The sequence below is a fragment of the Lepisma saccharinum genome, chromosome 30 (assembly GCF_977018435.1).
Source record: "Lepisma saccharinum chromosome 30, izLepSacc3.1, whole genome shotgun sequence".
In the NCBI taxonomy this organism is placed as follows: Eukaryota; Metazoa; Arthropoda; class Insecta; order Zygentoma; family Lepismatidae; genus Lepisma; species Lepisma saccharinum.
This window is the reverse complement of record NC_139258.1, coordinates 20,201,553-20,221,619: the sequence shown is the minus strand read 5'-3', so window position 1 is coordinate 20,221,619 and position 20,067 is coordinate 20,201,553. Positions and strand designations below refer to the sequence as shown.

Here is a 20,067-nt window from a genome sequence, read left to right as displayed (position 1 = left end):
TTGCTGATTCCTGCCTGTAAAGATAATAATTCAGCATGATATAACTCAAGAAACTAAAAATGTAGTACAACTTAATATATTGGAATGAACTGGAACATAACAGCCTTAACAAAAGAATATGCAAAATCATGAAAAATTCTAGCTCTACTTACAAACCTAGATATGGTTTCACTTACTGTTTTTTTTCTTGGGAAACTATTTGTTACCATGGAATATTAAGGTATTGTTTGGGTGTATGAATTTCAAATGTGTGGGCCTCACTTTAGATTGGTTAAAGAATTTCTTGCATCATGATTATGAAGATATGCAAAAACATATGTTTATAAAAATATTACTATTTTTCAGAAAGTTTCCTGTGAATGCATTATAGCTGCTGCTTCAAAGAAGGAGAAAGCAAAAGCCATTATCTCGCAAGGAGTTGATATTCTCAAGAAGCTGTACCAAAGCAAGAATGATAATATAAGGGTATGTGTCCAGTAGTTTGCAGCTTTTATTTCTGAACTTCTGTCAGTTTTATTTATCACTTTTTTTTGCTGGCCGGACGAGGTCAACTAGGAGTAGTGCTGAGTCGATACCACTTTGAACTGATGCCAGTACCATTGCTGACCAATTTCCAACATTACCAATATTGATACTTGCCTCCCGATGTCATAGTGGTAATGTTTTGAAATCAAGGGGCGTGGGTTTGTTACCCAGTGGAGGCCCATAGTGGTTCAGATCCCACTTTCAACTGTAGGTCCTCCCAATTAGCCTATCTGTGCATAAAGTGGTCTTAAATTAGAAGTAGATGTGCTAAAGTTTGCTTTAAAATATGAATAATTTAACATAAGATAATCATGTAATCACAAAATTAATTTCTGTCTAAGGGCAAATCCATTTCAGTTCAGGCAGATTTGAGAAAATCTGTCAGGGTGATGTCACAGATATCCATGAAACTGAAATATATTATTCTAGATACAAAATTATGACACATATTTTTTTGTTTCGCAAAAAAAAAAAAAAAATTGTCTGACTTAGGCTGCTTCAAAGTTTGGGACCAAATTTTCACAAGTTTTGGCGACAAAAATTGTAAACGGCTGTTTCTCAGGAACTATTAAAGATATTTGGATTCTGTTTTTTTTATCTGTAAGTTTATTGAAAGCCTTTTCAAATGCATATACAACGAACTTTATATGCAGCTTTTGGGGTGTGCTATGTATGAAATTTAAAAAAATTAGCCCCCTTTTGGACCCCCAAAATCTCGAAAAAGCCACCCTCAAAAATTTGCAAAATTTCAGGGCAATTACAGCAATACCTCAAGTTGAACATATATAAATTTCACGGGGTGTATATGCCTGGTTGTAGTTTTACACAATATTTTAATAAACACATTGACAAGCTGAAAACTTAAGCGTAAGACATTTTTTTTATGCATGCTAGGCAATGTGAACTCCCAGCACCGGTATTTCATATGTTTGTTCTGTTCATGAAAGCTTTTTCTACACAGGCAGTTTCAGTATCAGAGATGGCATGCAGTCTTCCAGATTGTCCAAGGGGGTGTGGTGGAGAAAGAACTCGCAGAATATTTTGCAAAGATATCACGCACTGATGTTCTTGTTGCCTAATTCTATCAGGAAATTTATAGCCCTTTTCAGGTCCATGAGGCAGCATGAAATTTACATGCACTTCCTGTATCTCAAAGTCCACTTTAGTTGCTTCTGCAACCCACCAACAGTCATCATACATAACAGCCAGAAAAGTTCCCACTTTGATGTCGTGAATTCTACAATACTGCATAACATGTGAGCTGTTTCCAATAGTAACATTCACTTTTTGTTTCTCATGCTGGGCAGTTCTTGCAATGGAAACTACAATATCATTTCCAGTTCCCTCTGCATGCCACACATTGCTTTTTTGAATCATTCGCACTGCCTGCACATGTACCCACTCTTTGTGTTTCTCATCACGGAATGTTTGAATCTCTGCAGATGGAATGTAAATCAGTGTAACAGCTGATGTATATGTCTGAACAACAGTCTGAAAATCTTCTGCAGTCTGAATGCACTTAATATGCCCTGATGATAAATTGTGACGTGTAGCAAGGTGCTTAACTGAACCTCCAACACCGTCACATGCTGATTTTCCATGTCCAGTGGCTGTGAAAATCCATTTCTTGCTTGGATATTGGAGTGCTCCAAGTTCAAGCAGTTGATAACGATTTTTGAAGTGACTTGCAGCCCCATCTGATATAACTGTTAGTGATGAAATTGCACTGCCATTCTCACTAATACAGGTAATGATTTTCTTAACAGCTAGAAGAGCATGCGCTGAGTCATGGGTGGTTTCATCGCTTACAATGGCAAAACTTCTTGTACAATCTCCCTTATACGCTACTGCAGTGAATATAGACACCTGGTCGTTTTTCCAGTGGTAGCTTTGTATCTCATCTCGTAGAAGAACTGTCCAGTTTTCAGCGAAATCAACATGAAGCACTAAGTGTTGACTTTCTACTTGTGCTCTTATCTTTTCTTCTGCCACTGCTTTTCTTTGAATGTCTTTCACATGCAAGTGTGAGACAGCTTTGACTGTCCATTTAGCAATTTCACTAATGAACAGATCTACTGGAACTGTCTTTTTAATAAGGTCCCCATTCTCCCAGATTGCAAAAGATATTTCCTCACTGTCTTCTTCTTCATCAGTTAATCCCAGAGACTTTGAACTGATTCCATCAGTCCTGGGACATTCACCACATTCGCCAAGAAGACAGGAATCTGTTGGTGGAGAACACACTACAAGCCTTTGTAGGTGATGCATTAATTCACTCATATTGGTGGGTAAAGAGCTGTTGTTGTTTTTCACTGCTATAGAACAAAGATCGAAATTGGCACAGTATATGCAGACACACACTTCCCGTGCAGGATGAGGAATAACCCATCTGGGCCATAGAGAATAAAACTTGGAACGACCTACTTTAACATCAGGGTGGTCTTTGGTAAATTTGCGGTAAACCTCTTGAACAGTCCTAGATAAATAACGTTTTGGTTTTAGAAGTTTCACACCATTTTCTCTTATTGCAATCACATCTTTTGCATTTGGACTTTGAACAGATCAGTCAACATCATCACTCAGAAAGTAGCTTCTTGCTAAATCAATACTTGCAAATGGGAGTGGGTGTCCTTGGTAGGGATCTGGCGTATGGTACACTCCTTTCATTCTCCTAATTTGCCGTGTTTTGTTGTCTGTGGTATTGTGCTTAGTAGTTGGATTTTTGATATTCCTGTTGGCACAATTGTCAGTAGCCTCACTTTTTCATGATACGAATTGCATGAAGCAAAAGAATCACTGATCTTGTGGCACCATTCTGCACATTGACCACATTCTTCTGATTCAGACTCATCGGCTTTAGTTGACACAATATTGATATCATAGATTTTCGATAACTTGGAACCTGTACTAGTCTCAAATTCTGTTGCCAGCTGCTGACGTTTCCTGCTTACGTAGGCTTTTCTTCTGTCTGGTCTCACAAGACGAGGTGCTTTTAAGGGACTCACATTCATTTCAAGGTTAGATATGGTTGCATTCAATGTGTCTGTCTCTTCCTGTTTTGCATTGTACAGATTATCATCATGAATCACTCGAAATTCTCTTCCCAAAGTAACTCTTTCTTCTTCAAACACTGAACCTTCAGAAGATTCCACACATACTCCAACTTCCTGAACAATGACATCAGTCCGCACAGAATAAATGTCAGAGTCAAATGTCAAATGTCAAACTAAAGTATCATGATTAATGTCCTCACGTTTAAAATCAGTTCTCAGCAACACTGACATATGTTCAAGTTGCCTGAACTTCCAAATCTTGCTTTGATACACACATTTTTTATGCCTATTCTCAAAGTCAGGACACTTTATTCTTTTCTCAGAAAACACTGCTTTTCCACTTGTAGACATCTTCCAAACGACTCAAAACTCTAGCTCAGAAGGAAGTAACAGCAATTTGTCACAAACAAAAAGAAACAAATGAACATGTGAATATGAAAAACAAATTACTTCTAGTATGTTCTATAAATAAGAAATGTTGAGTGTGATCAGCAATATGATGCTATAAACCAATTACATGAATTGTTTGGTTATGGACTCTTATGATGTATATGTCTTGCTTGTTTTGCATTTAAAATTTGTATATTGTTTACCAATAATAGCCTGATGAAATAAAGTTTGTCTCCTTCAATATTAAGATTGCGTTTAAGTTTTCAGCTTGTCAATGTGTTTATTAAAATATTGTGTAAAACTACAACCAGGCATATACACCCCGTGAAATTTATATATGTTCAACTTGAGGTATTGCTGTAACTGCCCTGAAATTTTGCAAATTTTTGAGGGTGGCTTTTTCGAGATTTTGGGGGTCCAAAAGGGGGCTATTTTTTTTAAATTTCATTCATCAAGATCAAGATGGCGGATGGACTAGCTTACGCTTAGCTTAGCTCCGTGTTTCAGTTCCAAGTGCTCGCAGGTGCGTAAAGTCGGAAAGTTAAAACTAGTGTTCGGGGCAATAATAAGCTGGTGTCCAAGTTCTAAGTGACTTTTATTGTGGTTTGTGATATTGTGTCGGTTTTTGTGGACAAAAGAAGATGCACACTCGGAAACAGCGAAAGGAGTCCACCACGCCGAGTGGATCGGGCAGCAGGAAGAGCAGCGGCCGAGGGGAGAACAGCGGCCACCCTTCGCCCACCCAGGCGAAGGGATCCCAGGAGGTAAGCAAGGAGTCTCTCATTGAGACAATAGAACATTGCGTGAAAACGCAAATAAATTCCGAAGTAGTGCAGAAGAGTTTAGCAGACTTAATAGTAGAGAGGGTCACAGCTGCTGTAGTTGAAGCGCTTCAGCATAGCCTCAACTTCAACAGTGAAAAAGTGCACGAGTTTCAAATGCAAATCGCGTCGTGCGAGAGAAACATTGCCAATCTTAGCACTCATTTGGAAGAAAAAACTGCAGAACTGGAGCAATACCAACGGCGCCAGTCGATCAGAATATTTGGTCTCCCTGAAAAGGACAATGAAGATACCGACAAAATAGCGATAAAACTTTTCGAGGACAAGCTTGGATTGACAATTCAAAACGGTGATATTTGTCGTTCGCATAGGACTGGTCAAAAATCCAACAGGCCACGCCCTATAATCGTGAAGTTTGTCAGTTACAGGACAAAATCCCTGGTTATGAGGAACAAAAGCAAACTGAAGGGAACCCGGATCTCAATTCACGAAGATTTGTGCAAAGCTCGGCTGCAGCTTTTGCATGAAGCAAGGGAAAAGTTTGGTGCTGCCACTACGAGAGACGGGAAGATCCTCGTCATAAGGGACGATCAAAGATTCTTCATTTCTACAAAGGAAGAGCTGCGGAACATGAAGTAAAATGTGCCTGTTGTGCCTTGGAAACTACACGGACAATGACAATCCTTTACAGTTTTCTGGTTCATGATCATTAACCTTTCATCATATTCACTTCTCAAGACATTATATACACATCCGTTTATTTCCACAAAATAGCGTTGAAACCTCATTTTTTCTCACAGATTTTTAAACGTACATATACTTTTTCCATTTTGTCAAATTGCCTATTTCTATATTTTTAAATTGCATCTTGCATATTTGTATTTTGAATTATTTCTTTCATTTATATACACACATTGTTGAAATCTACATTGTTGCCCAAATTTTGCAACCCTAGCGTACTAACACATATATAGTATATATACCCCTTTGTTTTTTGTGTATTTTCTCGTTTTGCTTATTTGTATCATTATTTATAGGTATCTATGTAATCATTTCTTGCATTCTTGTATCCTACTCATATTTTTTATCTTACTCATTTTTATTAGTAGATTTTTTTTCTTTTTAAAATCATATATTCATAATTACTTATATGTTCCAAGTATGATGATTAAGCCACATACAATTACATTTTGGATGACAAGATATTGTTTACCTTGTTACAATATTGTAAGACCCAATGCCTCGTTTCTGCCAGGAAAACTAAATGTATATTACAAGACGTTCCAGGCGCTTATTGTTCGGGTAAACTGGAAAGAAACCAGGCTCCGTGAATAGCCCACGTGATGAGGTCAGTGGAGTCCTTTCCCCTCCCTTTAGCTTCAGGGACAGTTTTTTCCATCAGGCACCCTCACCCCCTCCTCCCCGACTCAGCTATTGTCAATCGCCGCTCCCCAAACAGAAGCTAAGCAACGGCCTCGAGTCATTCCCCAAAGAACTGAAAGTGTGCCACTTCAACACGGAAGGTCTGCTAAATTCTTTTGACGAATTTAAATACATAATAAAGAAATTAAATTTTCAGATCATAGGAATTACCGAAACGTGGCTTAAACCACATATTTCGAATAACACGGTAGCATTAGATAATTATGATATTATCCGTAATGACAGATGTGATAGGACTCGAGGAGGGGTTTGTTTATATATACACAAATCATTACAATGGAAAGCACTCGAATTGCCTATTCAAAAATATAATGACATCGAAGCCTTAGCTGTCGAGGTAACCGTACAGAAGGTGAAGGTCGGGATATTAGTCGCATACAAACCTCCTAAAGTTAAGTATACACATCTAAGCGATATTGGGGATATCGTGCAATATTTTCATTTGAATTATGCTCATTACGTTGCGATTGGTGATCTCAACGTAAATATGCTGAAACAAAATGAACCCAACACGCGATTCTTAAACGACATCATTGCCGAGGCTCACGGTAAGCAAATCATCACAAAGCCCACGAGGGTAACGCCAACGTCAAGGACTTGAATCGACGTTATCATCTGCTCTGATAACCTGAAGGTGACCCACGTCGATCAGAATATAATGTCCGGTATATCAGACCATCACCTAACATACGCCGTGTTCGGAATCAACTGCACCAAAAAATATAACAAATTGGTTCAAGTCAGAAGCTTTAAGAACTTTAACGAAAGCGAGTTTAACAAAGACGCGGGAAATATTAATTGGGACTTAATATGCAGCAAACACGACGTAAACGAATCCGTTTTTCTCTTGAACAGCAACATTATTGCGTTGGCTGACAAACATTTTCCAGTAAAAACGTTTCGAGTAACTAGACCACCCGCCCCTTGGATATCTGCAAAAGTAAAAGAATTTTGGAAAATACGCGATTACTTTCACCTGAAGTATGTTAACACCGGAGATCAAGACGCGCTTCTCTCTTATAAATATTTTAAAAATCGTGCGAAAAAAGCCGTGAGAAACGCAAAATTCCACCATTATGACCGGGTTCTCAATGAAAAAGTTAAAAACGCTAGAGCATTTTGGCAGACATTAAAACGAGAGGGAGTTGTTACTAATAAGTTTAACCAAAAATTACCCTCAAGTGTACTCAATGCGGATGCAATAAATGACTTTTTTGTAAATTCTGCTTGTCAGCAAACAAACACGACCGAGGTTGAGAAATTAATCGAGTCATATAAAACACGGCAGACAAGCGGAACCTTCAAACTGAAGAAGGTTAATGAGGCTACCGTGTTGAAGGAGGTCAAAAAACTACACTCCAATGCCAAGGGTCATGATGGCATCACTCTAAAAATGTTGAGACTCTGCATCCCGCATTGCCTAAAGAGCCTAACTCACATCATAAACTGCTCTCTTTCTCAAGGGGTATTTCCCGAAGATTGGAAAAAGGCTGTAGTGACGCCCGTACCGAAAACCACTGTTTCCCTTGATGTTAAAGATCTAAGACCAATAAGCGTACTGCCAATTATGTCTAAAGTTATAGAACGCATAGTAAAAGAACGATTAGTAGACCATCTGATGTTGCATGACCACTATTCTCCACATCAATCAGGCTTCAGGAAACAGCACAGCACGGTAACTACTTTAGTTAGCGTTGTTGATGACATAGCCAAGGGGATGGATAATGGTAAAATTTCGTTTCTGGTACTCCTTGATTACACCAAGGCATTTGACTCCATAAACCACAACCTTTTGGCAGAGAAATTGAAATCTATCGGCATAAGAAATAAGGAATTGTTATGGTTTCGGTCTTATCTAACGAACAGGCAACAATGTGTAAAATTAGTACATGAGAATAAATCGTGCATGTCTAAATGGCTTGATATCAAACAAGGAGTACCACAAGGAAGTATTCTAGGACCTATCCTATTTTCGCTATACATCAAAGATTTTAATGATTCATTAAAACACTGCAAATACCACCAGTATGCGGATGACACACAAATATATATACAAACACCATTAAGAAACAGTGCAATGGCCCTAGAAGCATTGCAACAGGACCTAAATTCAATATCTAAATGGTCTGAATGTAATGCACTCAAATTGAATTCATCCAAGTCTTACATTTTAACTTTAGGCACAACGAGTAACCTCAAAAAGTTAGAACAATTACAACTCCCCCTCCCTACACTGAATAATTCCAAAATAAAGAAAGTAGAAACAGCACGCAACCTTGGCATAATATTGGACGAGAATCTACAATGGGGTTCTCATGTCACACATATAATTAAAAACTCAATAGCCAAACTGAAATCACTTTTTCCATTAAAACATATGCTAAGCAAAGAAACGAAAACTCACCTAGTCAACACACTTGTAATGCCAAAAATTGATTATGCTTCCCCAGTTTTTATAAACATCCACAGTGCTCTAAATTACAAGATACAAAAACTTCAAAACAGTTGCATAAGATTTATACTGAATGTCAAAAGAAGAGAACACATATCCCCGTACTTACAGGAACTTAATTGGTTAAACGTTAAGAATAGGAGAACATTTTTGGCATTGTCTTTATTGTACAGGATCCTGAACAATAAGGAACCAAGATATTTATATGATCAAATTGCTCCGTACAGGAAGAAAGGAAAACCAATTAACCTTCGTCAAAAAACACACTTAACGATTCCTGTACACAGAACAACATTCTATGGGAATTCTTTCATAGTCACCGCAATAAAAGAATGGAATGACCTCCCCCCACCACTGACCTCAGGGGAGCTTAACCCTGCAACATACAAAATAAATCTAAAGAAACATCTGCTGTCCAAACAATAGTGCCTGGCTTTGTCTTTTCTGCAATGAATGGGAATGAGGTATTGGTTGTAGTTTTAGCTGTAATAATTGTATTTTAATTGTGGTATTTAACTCTGTACCTTCAGTACATTAATTGTTTACATTATAAGTAGGAATGTTTTTTTTTTAATTTCTCTCTTTTTTTTGTATTTTTTTGTATTTTTATTCTTTTATTCTTTCTACTGCAACAAAGATTTTCAAGAAGTGGAAAGTGTCAATTGTAATATGTTTTTTTTAAAGGGTTTGTTGTAAGAACGGCCCGCGAGGCCGAAACACGCCCTCTCAATAAAGACGATATTATTATTATTATTATTATTATTCATAGCACACCCCAAAAGCTGCATATAAAGTTCGTTGTATATGCATTTGAAAAGGCTTTCAATAAACTTACAGATAAAAAAAAAACAGAATCCAAATATCTTTAATAGTTCCTGAGAAACAGCCGTTTACAATTTTTGTCGCCAAAACTTGTGAAAATTTAGCCCCAAACTTTGAGGCAGCCTAAGTCAACAATTTTTTTTTTTTTTTTTTTTGCGAAACAAAAAAATATGTGCATAATAATTTTGTATCTAGAATAATATATTTCAGTTTCATGGATATCTGTGACATCACCCTGACACCCCCTGCCTGTCTGCATTTGGAATAGGCCCTAATATTTTATTTCCAAAAACACTTAAAATTATTCATTTTGCTTGATTTTTAATATATTTAGTAGCGATGGGCCGATATGAAATTTTGGCCGATACCGATACAGTACCAATATACAATTTACCGATACCGATAACCGATCCAAGTATAAAATTAGAAATTGTCCTTGAAGACCCTGGAATTTTCATTGATCTCCGTAATAAATGTGTGTTTCGAGCTGATTGCAATGCAAAATAAGTTGAATATTTAGACATTTACTTTTTCAGAAAGTAGGGCATGGAGATTATACATAAAATTACAACAAAATGGCATAATTTTGCAATAAATTATAAGATATTTATTGATATATCGGATCGGTAAAATAATCTGTACTTTTACCGATATGCCTATATCTGCCGATACCGATAGAGTACCGATTAATCGGTCCCATCCCTAATATTTAGGCTTCACAAAAGCATTACACTGCATTTTTACAGACACTGCAAGTCACCTGGACACTGGAAAAGTGTTGCCGGGGTACTGTGCTTAAATTTCAATTAACACTTCTGATACTAACACCACTGGTATTGATTGGCCTATACCAATACATCGGTATTCTTATCAATTCCGCACCTGAAGAAGGGTAAGAGTGTTATTTTCAGAAATCCGAATGAATGTTCGATTCCCTAATTTGCTCCTGGGTTCAATATCTAATACAGGTAACTATTGTACCAGTCCTTATACTTTTTTCAGGTACTTTGTGTAGTAAAATCTCCACTGAAAGAACCTTCTGGTATGGTCACCCAATTTCTATACTGTCCCCCTTCTTTTAAGGTTATTAACCTATTTTTTAATTCCTTGGATACCATGCGGAAGGATTGGATGCATTGGACTGAAGAAATAAAGATTAGCAACTTGTAAGTGCAGTTTTTAAAACTGACTATAGGACACATTCAAGAAAGTGTGCACTTAATCTTGTTTATATGTGTTAAACTAAGAAGGTTATCCAGAAACAGTTCCATTGGCTATTAAGAAAAACAAGAATTTATATTGCCTTTATGTACACATCATACATTATTTTTTGACATATAACTCTTGAGGCACCTGTTTTTATATCCATTCATTGTAGAATGATGATGCGTGCAATGCAAACCATGTGGAAACACCTTCTTTGGCCTTATCATTGCAGAACTGCCAGCCAGCAAAGAAGAATTTCAGATGTGGGAACACATGATAATGCCAATAATATTAATCCAAGCTGTCTTAATGTAGGTAGTGCAATAATTTTTTTCAAATTATATTCAAAATTAGCTCCAACTCCAGCTATAAACAGATAATATAATCCAGATAATAATAATAATATCCTACCAAATATATTAAATATAAATATAATCACTTGGTGCTAAGTTTGGGTTGTAGGGAGGATGATCAGATTATCTTATTCTCTCTAATCTTCCCTTCAACTCCATACACCAAATCGTCATGCACTACAAATGGCTGGCCACTATTTATCATGATGTACATTTCCGCATCCTTCATGGTACAGAGTTATAGCCATGGAATCACTCATGCATGTTCTCCACACACCTCACAAAGTTAATGATAAATTTCAGCTGGTTTCATGTTTCTCACATTCAGGAAACATATTACAGATTGTTATTCACATGCCGCAGGCTTATTGATTTTTTTTAAAAAAAACTTATATACTAGGGATGGGCCAATATAAAATTTTGACAGATACCTATATATCAAAGCATAGTATATCAGATACCGACTATATCAAAGCATTCGAAGATTAAAATGGAACAGGGCTGTACCTATGAAATGCAAGAAGGTAATATATAACACATACTATGTGCCAATAATTATGTACGGAGCAGTCTTGGACAATGACAGAGAGAGACAAAAGATGCATGCAGTGGAGATGGAACTTTTAAGGAGTATATTGGGGAAGACTAGAAGGGATAGAATAAGGAATGAGGAGATCCAACAGACAGTGGGAGTGGGGAAGCTTCAGGACAGATCAGGCACAGATGAGGTGGTTCGGATACATGAAGAGGATGGATGCAGAAAGACTGCCAGTAAGAGCTTACCATGCGCAAGGAGTGTAAAGAAGGTCACGGGGGAGACCAAGATGTCTGTGGAAAGAGCAGATAGCGGAGAGTGTTAGGAGAAGAGGACAAGATTGGGACACCGTGGGAAGAGAGGAGTGGTGGAAGACCAGGAAAAAATGGAGAGGCCTGACTTTTATGCCGACCCAGCCAGATACAGATAACTGGTATTGTACCGACCCAATATAAAATTCCAAATGGTTCTTGAAAAATCTATATGGTTTATTCACCTTCTCAATAAATGTGTGTCTCCAACTGACTGCAGTGCAAAAGAAGTTGCATATTTAGACATTTACTTTTTAGAAAGTAGGGCATGGAGGTTATCCATAAAAGTTATAACAAAATGGCAAACTTGTGCACTAAATTAAAAGATATTTATAGATATATCGGATTGGTAAAATAATCAATAATTGTACCGATATACAAATATGCCTATATCAGCTGATATCAATAAGTACTGATTAATCGGTCCAATCCCTATTATAAACACATGGCATGATTCATAAATGCTCTTCCAATGTCTGCTAGTGGTATCTTGTCAGAGAATCAACAAACTCTGCATGCATACACATCATTGTGACCTCAGCTCTGAAGCGACAATATTTGCAAACATAACTTATTTTCTGGATATCCCTAATTTTCTTTTAAATATCATGTAAAAGTTGATAAGTAACGAACTTTAAAAACTTGTATTACGTAAAGCATTTTTCTTATCAGACCTAACTTTCTCTTTGCATATTTTTCAACCGCAGACTGGGAGCTGGTTCAAGTATGAAACTTTGTTTTACAGGTCCGTGCACTTGTAGGCCTGTGCAAGCTTGGTAGCAGTGGAGGGACAGATGCCTCAATCCGTCCATTCGCTGATGGATCAACGCAGAAACTTGCTGAAGCATGTAGAAGGTATGTTTGATGTGCCTCACTGGGTAATATATGCAGCTTTAAATTAAGACAGACACAAGCTGGCACTCCTGTCCTTCAGAAGTATTTGGGATATTATGCATTAATAGTGCTTGAATTTAATACTAATTTTCTCATAAGTGGTTCCTAATGTGAGCTTGTATAGTTGTATAAAATGTAGTGTTCCCACTGATTTGTGGAATCTACCTGTGGTTTAGAAAAATGGCGAATCTCGTAAAACTATAGAAAAATTGGAAAATTCTGGGAATACTAATTATGTTTTTCACAACATAATTAAAACCCTAATATGATACAACAGGGTGTAAGTATGAGGTCAAATCAAAAACTAACCATTTATTGCCAGATTGCAGACCATAAAAGAAAAACAAGATATACACAATCTTCTACATACTTTTTGCTATTTTCCACATAATCACCACACTTGTTGAGGCACTTGTCCCACCGTACCACAAGTTTCGCAATGACCGGTGCATAGAAGATGGCCGGCTGATCACGGAACCAACGACAAACAACGTTTTGCACGTGAACCTCTGTCCTGCCAGGAACTTCTTCAATGGACCAAAAAGATCGTAAACACTACTATAGGAAATTCCAAGTTCAGTGGCCATGTCCTTCAGATGAACACGTCGATCAGCTTTCACCATTTCATCAACATGGGTAATGTTGTCTGGTGTCAGCGAGGAACGAGGTAGGCCCGATTGATCATTGTCCTCCACATTTTCCCGTCCATTTTCAAACTCCTTGAACCACCACTGCACACTTCGCACTGATAAAAACTTGTCCCCATACACTGGCTCCATTTCCCTGTGGAAATCTGTGGCTGTTTGTCCTTTGCACCATAAAAAAAGAATAACACTTCTATGCTCATATGGCATGGAGTTCCTGAGCACTCTAGCCATCTTTGCCAACTGATAACAGCGCTGTGCAGTGGAAGAAGTCGGAAGTTACAATAGGGCCGTTCCAAGAAAAGCCTACTGCATTGCTCATATATCTCACTTTTGTAATAACACTTATAACAAGCTAGAAAAAAATTAGGCACAAAGACTTTTCGATTTGCCCTCGTAAATAGTAAAAAGGAAATTCATTTTCTCTGTTGTCTTCCAGTATCTGGCGAGTGATTCCAATTTCCTTCACACACATGCAAAAACATATGCACACACACACACAGAGAGAGAGAGAAAGATTTACTTACTTTCTCCTTTCCATCTGTTATCTTTCTTTTTCTTTTCATTCCTTTATTCTTTCGTTTATTTATTTATGTATTGGGGAGTAAGGAGAAATGAAGTGTATTTTCTGGTAAAACACATTAGGATGGGTTATTTTTTTTGGTTGCAAACATTTGTTTCTTATGAAAACTAATTTTCTTTGCTTATTCTCTCCTTGCAGGTTTCTAATAAACCCTGCAAAAGATAGAGATATGAGACGGTGGGCTGCTGAGGGGCTTTCGTATTTAACATTAGATGCAGATGTAAAGGAGAAGCTGATCGAAGACACAGCTGCTATCAGAGCACTGGTAGAACTCGCAAAAGTGAGCTTTCTTCAGTTTTCTTTATTATGTATCTGTTAATCATATATTTCGTCTCCTCATCATTCATGCTTATGGTTGCATTTAACACAACTATGTACAGTAATGAAGGACACGAATGAAATGTTTTTAATTATAAGTTTGTCAGTTTGATATTGGTAAATTCCATTGTGACTTTTTATCAATATTGCCTAAAATGTAATACCTGTCGGTCACTAATAAAAACAATCATTATTAAATAATGAACAACCCAAATGCTTATACGGTTGGAACCCAAGGTGATCAAACATGTTAGTTTTTTTTTTTTTGTAAATAGGTATATCTGCATTCAGAACTATTCAAAACAGACACTTATGTTTTTGATTTATGTAACTGCTCATTTCAATATTGAGGAACTGTTTTATAGACTGCAATGGTAATATTCATCTAGGAGTTTGTTAGACAAGAATTGTAAAATTCCATTGCAATGTGATACCACCACTTTGCTGTTTACCTAAGTTGGCTATCATTTTACAAAGGCAACTTGTGTGACCAACACATTAATTTTTCAGCTAATACAAAGGTAAGAATGCCAGTGGTTCTGTAAGTGAATTCCACTGGGTTTGTTCTTTCATTGTATCATTTTTTTAAAATTAATGTCAAGTCATAGACAAATTATATTAAGTAGGGATGGGCCGATATGAAATTTTGGCCGATACCGATATAAAATTTACCGATACCGATAACCGATATTCTACCGATCCGATATAAAATTAGAAATGGTCCTTAAAGAACCTGAAATGTTCATTGATCTCCTTAATAAATGTGTGTTGTGTTTTGAGGTGACTGCAGTTCAAGAGAAGCTAAATATTTAGACATTTACTTTTTAGAAAGAAGAGCATGGAAATTATCCATAAAAATTACAACAAAATGGCAGAATTTTGCACTAAATTATAAGATATTTATCGATATATCGGATCGGTAAAATAATCGGTCGGTAATTTTATCGATAAACCGATACACTGATATGCCTATATTGGCCGATACCAATAGAGTACTGATTAATCGGTCCCATCCCTAATATTAAGTGACCAAAGCACATGTCCATTTCGAGGTATTGCAACAAACTGCTTGATTCTCACAACCTTCAAATGGCTATCTATTGTGTTCTTTTGCAGACAGGGGGTCAGTCTGCTGTGTATGGAGTAGTGACAACTCTTGTGAACCTTACAAATTCTTACGATAAGCAAGAGGTAATTCCAGAAATGGTGGAACTGGCGAAGTTTGCAAAACATCACATTCCAGAAGAACACGAGTTGGATGACCAGGACTTCATCACCAAGAGGGTGGAGGTATGTGGTTGGTTGCTCAAGCAAATGGAGATTTATCCATATTTCTATGTACGTAGATAGTATTATAACCAAGATAAAATCACATGTACCTTGTTCTGTCCTGTTAATATTTGCATCGACCTCAATCCTTCTTCAGGAAGAAAATGTGTGGTGGAAGTTTAAAACATGTTGACGTGATCATACACCATCTTCCCAAGGTAGCTGTGCTAGTTCCAGGTGACCACTTGAGCGACACGAACAGGATGTGTTTTTGTAGTTTTTAATCCTGCTGGATAATACGTTTTTAAAACGAAATCATAGTTTCACTTTATTTTATTGACACTGAAATGCAACTTGGGAAGAGAGAAACATTTCATTGGTGGCAGTATTATCGTTTTTCTTCTTCTTCTTCTTTTTTCTTTTCTTTGTAGAGAGACAGAGCCACCCACGGTGGTCTAGTCGTTAGGGTGTCTTGACTGCCTCACAGGAGGCCTAGGTTCTATTCCTGCAGTGGGTGATCTAAGGTCGGAATTTTTCCGGCCTTGTCCCTGCATAGAGCAGCTCTGGGTCTCACCTAGCCTCAAATCAATAACCCCATCTAGGTTTGACACTCGGTGTAGTGCAGATGTGCCCTGATGTCAGGCTGGTGCAAGGAAATGACATTCGACCAACTAGATGAATAGCAGTGTTCAAGTTCTGAAGATTCAACAAATGCCTGTCTGCTGTTTTAAACATTTATTTGATTAGTTAACACACACCACGTGACCATACACCACAAATTACACAGCTCCAGAACGTAGTGCAAACGGTGCGGCACAAAATACAGTATTTGACAGTTCAGTGCAAAGAGTGTCAAAAAGTGCAGCGAACTATAGTGTGACCACAAGAAAAAGAACCTTTGGTGAAAAGTCTCTGTACACCTTTCCCTTCTTCTGTTTAGCTCAGGCCATAAGAAAGCATGCTCCACTCTCCCCCTCCCCTCCATGCACAGGAGTCGTGGGTCTGCGCAGGTTTTTTTGCTTGTGGTTCCACTATAGATGGGACTATTGGGTACCTAGGGGGTAAATGTGGCCAGGTTCTGGTGCTGATCACATTTTAATGGTCCGTTCTAGCGGGGTTGCTCAAGCCTGACTATTCTGTGAGGTTACTTATTTCTCCTAAATTGTCACTCCCACTTATCACAAGATTCCAACTACCTAACTTTCTCGCGATCAGTTCCCTCTCATCTCATAGAATAACCGTACGGTCGCGCCGGCGACGATTGATTGGTCTCAACAAGTCTATCCCTGCTAGTAAGAAATAGTATAATTATGTCTCAAGTTCACATTGATTTAAGATGAAATAAGAGAAATTCAAAAATTAGTCAATCTGTTGAAAACCACCCTGTATTAAGCAGATGCACAAAGCAGTTACTGAAAATCCCTTAATTAGTGTTCTCGCTCTTTCCCTGCTTCATGCCTGATAAGTCTGAAAGATCAATTCGTGGTAAGACGTGAATATGTCAATTCACTGTCACTCGTATGATTTACGAATTAAAACTAGTTCAGTATCATGCTTGAAAAATGTCACTAATATCAAACAAGCACTCAGACATCTCTCTCACCTGAAAGAAATTTCATGGTTAGTAAATATTCACAAATAGAGAACTAGACATCATGCATGAGCACCTTGGTGAATTATAACTCGCTCGTACATTCAATTTAGTGATGAATCCAAATTTACATCAAATGTTGTAAATTAGTTTGAGTGATATTCCTTTGGTACAAAAACAATTTATGTTTATTCATTCTTGATTTACAAACAATGAAGTTGGATTTAATGTACTTGATAAGATATCAAAATGATAGAATACTTGAGGTACCTCGTTTTCAAAACTTGACTGAAGTTAAGATTAAACGTCAAAATAAATTCTCATGTTCTACTGACAAACCAGATGGTGCACCTAGTTTGCACATGTACAAACTAAATATTACAAAAATGACCTCATATTATGTCAAAGCAGGTTTCAACATATCCAAATATTGTCAATTGTACTTTTTAGTAGCTTTTAATATCTGATCTGTCCGTGCACTGGTCGTTACCCCAACCCAATAGCGCTAATACCAATTATACATGCTCGAGCAACGCAAAGAAATGTATACGTGACATCACAATATCGTACGATCAAAATTATACTGTTCTTGCCACGTTTCTTCAGTTATTAGCTGCGGAACATTTTATGCATGGTTTAGATTTAATTTTCTTAAAGAAAATTTCGTTGACGAAAAGTACCTTTTCTCTCTTCAATATGGCGGCTTCCGCTGAGCCACATGCACACCTGGATTTAAGCTGAATATTGCAATCCAGTAGTGTGAATGACACCTTTGAAAGTTTAGTACAGTAACTAAAAATTGTTTGTGACGTTTATTTTATTTTCTCTCATTGCGATTAACATGAAGGTAGGTTCACCCGACGCAGATTTCTTTGTCTCGACCGTCGCTGCACTTCATAGAACGAATGGCCTTACCTCATGGGCGAGCTCTCATCTCACAGTTCACACAGCTGTTACTCACTGCTAATTACAACCAAAATCCATCTTCATTCCCATTTGGGTGGTCACGAATTCACTTTCGTTCTGGTTTCTCGTCCATAACCTTGCATAACTTCACAATTCTATCGCGCCGTTCTTTCGTCAACCATCAGCCTTTCCCTCCATGCTTTGGGGTGTGTTCATTGTTTTTCCCACGCCAGACGCAGTCTCTGAACACTTCATAACCAAACTCCATCACACTTTCACATGCAAATCACTTTAACGTCCACTTGTTTCTAACTACTACAGGTGTGTGTGTGTTAAGGTACAATTATCAATTACAACTTTAGAATTTTAATATTAGAATATTCCCTCGAGACGTAGATATTTTGATGTCTTTTTTCCATCACTTCCGCCTCTGAGTTTCCGAACACTACCGTTTCTTTATGATTAGTCAAAATGTCCCTCATCGAGCGATAATTAGATTAAAAGTATTCACGTAATTTTGAAAATAAATATTTGATGGCTGTTAGGTTCCCAATGAATAAACTGAACGTTCTACAAAAAATTTAATAATATTTACTACTAATTCAACTAGTATTCCCTCCCTTTTTTAGATTAATACAAAGAGCGACCTCTAGCGGTTAAATTTGTAACCCTAGTTTCCAGATCAAATTATCCCCGTAAGCAGCTGCCCTCTCTCGTGAATTTCTCCGAGTTTCGTGTACATTCAGACCATGGACGAGCAACCTCTATAGGTTAGGTCAGTTCTCCAACCATCAGAATATTACTGTAGCTGGCTCACATTTTATCAACAAGGGAATTATGACTCCAAACCGTCATAACATCACCTCCAAAATAGCTGAGATGATAATATATGGGGGGTGACCCCACATCCCCTAAATGTGCCTTCATGGCACGGTGCTATATGCAAGGGGAACTTTACATGTTACGTTACCTGGTAGAGACATTCACAAATCAGATAAAAGGTAATGTTTACTTTAATAATAGGCAGCAAGTAATGTGTTATTAACCTACTAAGTACTACATTCTTAACCGAAACTCTTATGCTATGTTCTTCAAACAGCAATCTTGGAGCAGCATGGGCAGGGCTTCCGCTCACACAGAATGCAATAATTGGGAATCCTTTAGTATTTGTAGATTTTGTGTTAATCTTGCTATAACCTTGCCTAGATGCTCTGTTGGTCTTTCTCAAAGTTCTTATCAGTCATGCCCATTTTCACAGTTCCAATTGTTAGGAAGAAGACCATGCAAGGTCGGGATGGGATGTTTTGTCCCTGTCAATTAGAGGAGAGGATATCTCTAGTGATATCTAGGTCTGCCCATAAACTCTTCCTAGAGTACTTTCATGACCAAGATTCTGCCCTTGGCTAAATCAATTGAGAAGTCTCAAGGGGTCCCGGGTTCGATACTCGGTGGAGGCACGTAGTGGTTCGGATAACAAACTCAAATAAACAATCAGGTGTGAAGTCACAACCAACTTCCTGCATCCTCTCAAGCTTCGCATGTGGAGGAAGGTTAGTTCTATTTCTAACTCCACATGCCGAGAGCCTGACAAGTGTCAACTTTCTATAATCTAAAGGGTGTCCCAACAAGAATGCCCAAATTTGAATTGTGCTATTGTCATGTTGTTGGGTTGGCAGCACTGTTCTTATATATTTAAGTGCTGTTGTTTTATTTGTTGTGGGCATTGTTCTTATAAGTAGCTATCCGTCGTCGCCTTGTAATCAAGGGGTCCCGGGTTCGATACCCGGTGGAGGCACAAGTGGTTCGGATCCCACTTTAAACTGTAGGTCCAGTCCCGATTAGCCTTACTGTGCATAAAGTGGACTTAAAACACCAAATCAATCAATCAATACATAGCTATCAGTGGATAATTTGAAGTTTGTAGAATTTTTTCATCTTATTAAATCCAGCGTTCATGTTGGAACACCCTTTACATGAGTTGCTGTTATTT

The 20,067-nt window shown here is 37.7% G+C and overlaps 1 protein-coding gene across 1 annotated transcript in view; it reads left to right on the top strand.

Moving 5' to 3' along the window:
* The window catches only part of unc-45 (unc-45 myosin chaperone), a 73,351-nt gene that overhangs the window by 28,434 nt on the left and 24,850 nt on the right, over nucleotides 1-20,067 (top strand). Inside the window, exons 11-14 of the mRNA XM_083115646.1 lie at nucleotides 346-465; nucleotides 12,618-12,727; nucleotides 14,132-14,273; nucleotides 15,428-15,601. Of these exons, the coding sequence (XP_082971772.1) occupies nucleotides 346-465; nucleotides 12,618-12,727; nucleotides 14,132-14,273; nucleotides 15,428-15,601 (546 nt within the window). The remainder of the gene's footprint in view (nucleotides 1-345; nucleotides 466-12,617; nucleotides 12,728-14,131; nucleotides 14,274-15,427; nucleotides 15,602-20,067) is intronic.